Here is an 8,104-nt window from a genome sequence, read left to right as displayed (position 1 = left end):
AGCTCTCTAAAAGTTGTTTCAAACTTTACAGGTAAAGTTACACAGAGATTTAGCACTGTGTTAGAACATGATCTCTTAATTCTCTGTGTATCTGAAGGAGTGGGCCAGTATTTTTAGTAACTTTGTTTTAATCTAGAATAAAGATGAAGTAATTTTTTTGGAGCCTATTCATTTTAGGTTGATGATATACTGAGTTATTGCAATAGAGAAAGAAGATGTCTTTTTAGCTGAAATTATTCCCCCTCAGGCATTGTAAAAAGGCAACAGAATATGTTTTAAGAAATATGGTCTCAATTCAGCTATTTAAAGAAGATATAAAAGACCCTAGGAGAAAAATGTTTTCTTCTTAAGAATGAACTTTTTACTTCTAAATGTTCTGTTTTAATCGTGAGAATTTAGATTGTGAAGAATCTTGTCAAGAAAACTTAAGTTGTCAAGTGATTTAAATGCTGTTATTCACTATATACAGTAGTCCCCCCTTCGTGGTCAACTGTAGTCCAAAAATATTAAATGAAAAATTCCAGAAATAAATAATTTATAAATTTTAAATTGCACGCCATTCTGAGTAGCACGGTGAAATCTCGCTCCATCCTTCTCTGTCCCACCCAGGATGTGAACCAGCTCTTTGTGCAGCATATACACACTACATGCACTCCCTGCCCATTAGTCACTTAGTAGCCATCTTGGTTATCAGATTAACTCTCTCAGTATCATGATGCTTGTGTCCAAGTACTTAATGGTCCACAAACCATTAACATAATTTTTATTACGGTATACTGTTATGATTGTTCTTTTTTATTATTGTTAATTTCTCACTGTGCCTAATTTATAAGTTAAACTTTATCATAAGTATGTCTGTATAAGAAAAAAATAGTATGTATGAATGAGGTTTGGTACTATCCACAGTTTCAGGAATCGACTGGGGGTCTTGAACATAACCCCTGGGCGGGGGAAACTACTGTATTTTTCTGGTTTTCATATACCTCTGTTCTATTTTCTTTTATTTCTCTAGACCTAATTAATTCATTTGATTTTTTTCTCTTTTTAATGTCATCATTGCATTCGGAGAGCATCACTTTTCTTAAGGTTTAAGTTGTACAGATAATATTTTAGTACACATTGTAGTTACATTTCATGAGGGATATGTTTTAATTTGGGGGTCATATTCACGATGGGCACCAACCAATCTGAATGGACACCAACCATTGTGCTGTACCAGATATATCTGCTGGCTGTGGTGGAGTTCAGTCCACCCTTTTACTGAATCATGTCATTCTGTGGTAATTTGACTACAAATCAGATGAGCCAGTTTGAACTTCCATCTTCATGAGTTGCTCAAGTAAAAGTCTTTTCTTGGCTATAGGCAGATGAGGTTATTCTAACCACATGAAATATGTTCTTCTAGTCTTCTTTTCTTTTATATATGGACTGAAATGTTAATTCATTAGACATGTAAAACTAGATAGATAACTTATGCATTGGGCAATTTGAAAATAGCTTGAATGATGTATAATCTTGTAATTTCCATTACATATGGATTCTAATGTTCAAGCTTTTCACTTCAGCATCTTAGATGATCTTTGAACAAGGGATTTGCACAGGAAAAAGAAATCCTGAGAAATTACACATGATTGATGTCACTGTTTATAAAATGTTTCATTTTTCTTTCCTCCCATAAAGACTCTGGAACCTGTGAAATCTTTGTAATTCATAAAAATTCTCTCCTTCTTTTCAGTGGACATACTTTGCCTTGCAGATTTCCAGAGAAAATTAGATTGAAGTGGTGTAATTTTCATTTTTAAGCACATTTTGAAATTTTTTAAAGGATGCTGGGCTGTTTCATTTGTTAAATATACAATGTGCACATTTCATCTGGCTTGGTTTCCATTACCCACAGTTATTAATAATGTTCAACTGATAGTTCTCAGATCATTTTCTCACTGGGTAATTGTCTATATTATATATCATTATTTTGGACTCTAAAACTCTCGCTTTGTTTCAGATATTTGGAGGACTGTTATTAGAATATCAGGGGCTAGATAACATTTATAAAGTCAGAAATAAGACAGAATTATCTTTCAGTAGGAATTAATTGAGTTTACACATAAAAAAACCTTTTTAGTACCCACAGTGTTCTGTAAACACTGGATAAAGATAGCAATTTAAAAAATCATTTAGGGAAAAATAGCTTCTAAATCACAGGAAGATATTAAGTAGACAAAGTTTATTTGCTTTGCCATAGTTCATTTACCTTAATTTTTTTTTTTGTAGGTTATGACTTTTGTTCTGAAAGGCATAACTGCATGGAGAATTCTGTCTGCAGAAATCTGAATGACAGGGCCGTTTGTAGCTGTCGAGATGGTTTTAGGGCTCTTCGAGAGGACAATGCCTACTGTGAAGGTAATCCTTGTAATGATGTGTAGTTCAAGTTCAGCTGTAGAAATTTCCTAGGATTACTGCATGAAAAATTTATTAATTTCCCAGGTTGTCAAGTTGATGGGCCCATTAAAAGCAGTGAATTTAATTTGAAGCATATTAATCAGCTAAAAATAATTATCTTTCAAATTAAAGTTTTTCAGCTAGCTGCTATATGTCAGACTAATAAGTTAACATGGCTGGTTTCTTGAATTAGAACAATAATCCCAGTGTGAAATTGCCTTTTTTTTTTTTTCATAATTAGATGTTCAGATAGTTCACATATTGACATGATTACCCTGGCTTGCAGTTAGAATTGTAGTTAGATTTTTCCAGACAGTGCAGTGTAACAAAGGCAATCAGTTAACAGAAAGATAAAGTGCCCACTGCTATTTTTGTTTGCTACTGTAAGTCATGTCAGTAGTTGTATTCATGCTCTGTGGTATTTAGTAAATAGCTCCAGTGGAATAAATGGTTTCCTAGTTATTTTTTAAAAAATTTAATTAATAACCCAGGTAGTTCATTCTCTCAAGGAAACAGTCCAAATATATTGAGGAGGCCCTTGGCATGCATAAATATTGTGGCTTTAAATATTCATGAAGAGCCTAGAAAACCACGAGATGTAGTAATTTATAATTTCTCTGAACCACAGATTTGAATCATTCTCATGAATTGTGTGAATAGCTAGTGGGTCTTACAAGTTAGAACACTGATGTGGTGGTGTGTGGGCATTTGGAAAGTTCTAGACTTATCTGTATCAAATGTCAAGAATGTGCAATCAGTATTGGGAGAGGAAAACCTCCAAGGTATAAACATGTAGCCTCAGTTTAGCCACACGATGATGTATTGGCCCTCAGGAAACCAATTTCTATTGTTTCCCTTAGCTTTCTATAGATTTTCTTCTGCTTTAAAAATCAGCATTCGTTTTTTGAAATTGACATTTTTTTCCAAAGTATTTCTTTAAATGCTTCTGATTTGGTTCTGAAGAGACCATCCCAGTTTTGCTAAAGGAAGTATATGGCTTCTGTTCCCCATTCATAATGAAGATTTATTTAAAATTTGTCATTTTGACAGGTTTTATGTAAGAAATGGACTTAAACTTACTTAGTAAAATAATGTATTATTCATTACAATATTTAAGATATGTAGTGTGTAATAAGCCCCACTGATATTGTTAATGTGTATAATATGAAACCACATGATGTAAATTCATATACCTCTTTTTGAATCTTAATTTTATGATGCTTATCTTTATTTTGAGCTGCTGCTTTTGTTGTCATTAAGTATATTCACTCATGTAATACATATTTAAGAAGCACCTACTTACTGTGCACCAAGTACTTTTCTAGATACTGGGTAGGTAGTACATGATGAATAAGACGGGTGAGGTTCCTGTGCTCAGGAGCTCACCTTCTGGGGCAAAACAGAGAATTCGTGGGTTACCATAGAAATAGAGGAGGCAGTTTCAGGTAGTAATAAAGCATAGGAAGACAATGAAACAAAATAATGTGATAGAGATTGATTGTGGGTTAATTTAGATGGGAGGGTCAGGGACAGCCTGTGAGACTGGAAGAAGGAGGTTTGCTAGCTGACTTGAGACTTGATGATAAGGAAACAGCATAGACAGATCTGAAACAGAGCAGTCCAACCAAAAGGAATTGCAAGTATTGTAGAAAGACCCTAAGTGGGAACTAGATTGATTGTTCTAGAAACTGGAAGAAGGCCAATGTGATGGAGCAGACAAGTTAGAGGAGAGGCAGCTGGAGAACTAGGCAGGGCCCAGATAATATAGGGAGGCTTCTAAGGATTTTAGATTTGTCTCAAGTAGCAGAGTGACATGCTCAGATTTGTACCGTAAAGGATAGCTCTGGCTGCAATGTGTTAGATGAACTATGGGGCTGACTGTGGTAGGAAGAACAGAAGTGTAAACAGGAAGACCATTTGGAAGGAGATTGCAGTAGTCTAAGCAAACATGTTGGTGTCCTGGATTAAGAAAGTGATAAGGGAGGTGGAGAGGAGGGAGCATATTCATGGCATGTTCTGAAAGCAGAGCCAACAGTCCTTGCAGAGAGTTTATGGTGGAGAAGAATTGAGGAGGGAACAAGGGGTCAAGGTTTGGAGTTTGAGCAATACATGGATGGTGTTGCCATTTATTGAGACAGTAAAGAGTTCAAGGGAAGAGGGCAGAGATTTAGATTACGCAACAATGCGACCTACTGAAAATTGGCATAATTGTAAAGACTAGATCACTGTTTTTATTTACAAGTTCAGCACAAATTGGCAGCCATTTTCCATTCTGAATGGATCATACTGAAACATGGTTTGTAAATTTCTTTATGTTATTTATTTTTCACTTAAAAATGTAATCTACACAAGTTAAGAAAATGATGGAAAAACTTGTTGCTATATTATCGAGATCTTGAATTTTTTTATAATGAGGACTTCTGACATTACATCTTTTGTTATTAATGTTAACAGGCTTTGCAGTATTCTGATCAAATTTGTTTTTCTTTTGATTTTGTTATTCTTCCTGCTAACTTTAAGGATGTTTTGACTTCTTAGAAGCAACATTTAAAAATTTTTTATGCAATTGTACATGTAATCTATCAGCTGGTATTACAGAGTTCTGGTCTTCTAAGAAATTAGACTTGTCACAATATGCAAAAATAAGCAAGTGGTAATCTATAAAGTAATATAAATTCTATCTACCAAATATGTGGGGTTGTTTTAGTGATATAACTGACTTAAAATTTAGACTGTTGATTTTTACTGTAGTTTACCAGGTCAGGATTAAAATAGCATTGGTAAAATGTTGAAGTTCATTTATGCGTTTGACAAATATTTATTGAATACCTACTTTATTCAAGGCTAGGCTAGAGGTGAAACAGTAAATAAGATATACATGACTGATATTCTCTCAGGCAAGAAAGATAATAAACAGATCATTACACCAACGAGCATTTAATTGCACATGTGGCAATTGCCCCGAAAGAAACAGGTTAACGGGGGTCTTATCTGGATGGCTGGTGGTGCTTGAAGAAAATAGTTTTTTGTGGTTTTTTTTTTAAATCTGAAGATTAAGTAAAAATCAGCTAGTCATATAAGTAAGGGTGAGAAAGAAGGGCATTTCCTGGGTGGAAGAATCAGCATGTCTAGCAGCTTCCAGGCAGAAAGAAGCACTTTGTAAGGACTGCAGGAAGGCAGAGATGCAGCAAGGCAGACAGGCTTGATGATGGAGAAGCAGCGCCTTGAAGGGCACAGTAAAAATGAATGGTTTTATGCTAAAAACAAGGGGGAGCCAATGAAAGGTTTGCACTAGAGGAGAGCCATGATCACATTTGTTAAGGCAGAGATTGGGGTGATGCGCATACAAGACAAGGAACACCAGAGATTTCCAGCAAAGCACCAGAATAGGCAAGGGCATGACACACATTGTCCCTCACAGCCCTCAGAGGGACCAGCCCTTCCACACCTCGATTCTGGACTATTAGCCTATAGCACTGTGAGACATTTCTGTTGCTTAAGCCACCAGTTTGTGGTACTCTATTATGGTAGTCCTAGCAAACTGATACAATCTGACAGAAATAGCTTTTGCTTTGGTCTAACTATCCATGATTTAATTATCCTTCTAGACTGCTGAATTTTTATTTTTTTCTTTGGAGATTTTCTTTTCTTTTTTAATTGGGGAATTGGGGGGATGAGAATAGTGCTGGGGAATCGGGGGAAGGGGAACAGACAAGTTGCTGTCGTTTTGTTCTTCAGTCTAGTTGTGGAGGACGTTGCTTCACTGGCCCAAGTTGGCACCATCATTGCGCTCTTCCCAGGTGAGGCACATCAGTCGCCAGCTTCTGGATGGCCGCTCATTGCGGCTGCTGGCCGCTCACGCTGGCTGCTGGCTACACACAGTAGCCCATGGCAACCCACTGCCACAGAGGCTGCAGCCTACGCCATCACCAGCGACTCATGGCAGCCCAGCTCCACGTTGAGCTGTTGTTCAGCATCTTAGCTGTAGAGGGCAGTGTCACTGGCCCTCATATGTGGGATCCGAACCGGGGCCCTCTGGCGTCCCAAGCCAGTTCTTAACCATCGCGCCACTCGGCCGGCCCGGAGATTTTCTTAATTAAGTGCACATAGATTTAATTTCTCAAATCTATTTTGTATTTTATCTGATTGAAGAATGAGTACCTTGTTCTGTACTGGTATATATCCAATTGTCCAGTTGTAACATACTTAATTATATACTATATTATCTACTAAGGGATTCATATATGTGTATTTGTATATATTTCTCCCACCTGTAAGTTTCTTGCAGTCATAGACTGTTTATTCTCCTTGCATTCTCCCAAACTTCTAAAAAGAGACAGACAAGTCAAGTTTAAGAAATATTTGTTTATGGATGGTTGGAAATGCTTAGGTATGCTGAACAGATGGGTACTTTTAAGCTATCTCATCACTAAAGAATTATTCAGGACAAGCATTGAACTTACTGAGTTGTGTTTATATTGTGTAAGAAAGTCTAATTGTCATGTTGATTCTTATAGCTAAAAAAGTTGTTTTAAATTCATATGTATTGGCCGTAAAAATTATTCTGAGTAGTGCAAGAAAAGGAATTTATTCATTTATAGCAGTCATTATTTGTTAAATTATGTGTACTGATAAATGGCATGCATATGAAAAGAACCACAAGTTCCAGAAATTTTCTCATCTCCACCATTGCTTTTACTGAATAAGTTTTTACTTAAGATTTGAATTCTGTCTACAATTTGCAAACCAGCTCACTTGAATATCAAATATCTGACATGTAAAAGGTGCTTAATAAATGCCGGATGGGCGTGGGGATTGGAATCTTAATAGACATTTGTTTAGTGCCAGCTATGTGCCAGACACAGCACACTTTTCAGTGTAAACTATAAATTATTATACTTAGATATCCAATTCAACTACTTTTTTTCTACGTCTTGTCAAAAGAAACACTGTCTCCCTCCACCGCATTCCTGTGTTTTTAATGCAGTCCTTTAGCTAATGATATCTCTGCTACCTTTTTGCATTTCGGGAGCTTCTAGCCCATGTACAAAGAAATGTGAACATAACTTTAAGAAAAACAGTAATTTCTCTGTTTTTTTATTTTGTATCCTTTTTTCCCTGCTATTGTTTTATAAATAAGGGAATAATAATAATAATAATAATAATAATAATAATAACAACTACTACTACTAACCACAAGGTTCTTTAGAAAAATTTGAAATGCCTTGTACATACAGTGTCTTGCTTCATCTGGCAGCCCTATCATGCAGGCATTATTTTAACCTCCTGTTTTGAAGAGCTTGGAAAGGAAATGATTTGCCCAAAATCATTTACCCAGATAGCAAAAAGTAAACCCCGGGTTCAAATTTGTGTCATCTATCTTCAAATTCAGTGTTTTAAAATCTTTATTATTTTTAATTTATTGATTAGATACCTAATCTAATTTTTCTTATTTTTTAAAAAATTAAAGTAACATATCGATTTTTCTTTAGAAAGACATTTTTGAAGCAAAGTGGCTTTAAAAATTGATGTTTCTGAAAAGGAAAAAAATAATCTCTAGCCTATCCAGAAAGCAGCTTATTGACATTACAGAAACTGTCAGGAGCTGAGACCATGGTAAATAACCCACACAGGAAGACAAAAGGAAAACAATCTCTCTCTCTCT

The 8,104-nt window shown here is 35.6% G+C and overlaps 1 protein-coding gene across 1 annotated transcript in view; it reads left to right on the top strand.

The window, feature by feature from the left end:
• NELL2 (neural EGFL like 2) overlaps positions 1-8,104 on the top strand; it is a 329,178-nt gene that overhangs the window by 151,801 nt on the left and 169,273 nt on the right. The window contains exon 12 of the mRNA XM_019653065.1: positions 2,272-2,400. Within this exon, the coding sequence (XP_019508610.1) occupies positions 2,272-2,400 (129 nt within the window). The remainder of the gene's footprint in view (positions 1-2,271; positions 2,401-8,104) is intronic.

This window comes from Hipposideros armiger, unplaced genomic scaffold (assembly GCF_001890085.2).
Source record: "Hipposideros armiger isolate ML-2016 unplaced genomic scaffold, ASM189008v1 scaffold_194, whole genome shotgun sequence".
Classification (NCBI taxonomy): domain Eukaryota; kingdom Metazoa; phylum Chordata; class Mammalia; order Chiroptera; family Hipposideridae; genus Hipposideros; species Hipposideros armiger.
This window is presented reverse-complemented; position numbering and strand designations above follow the sequence as displayed.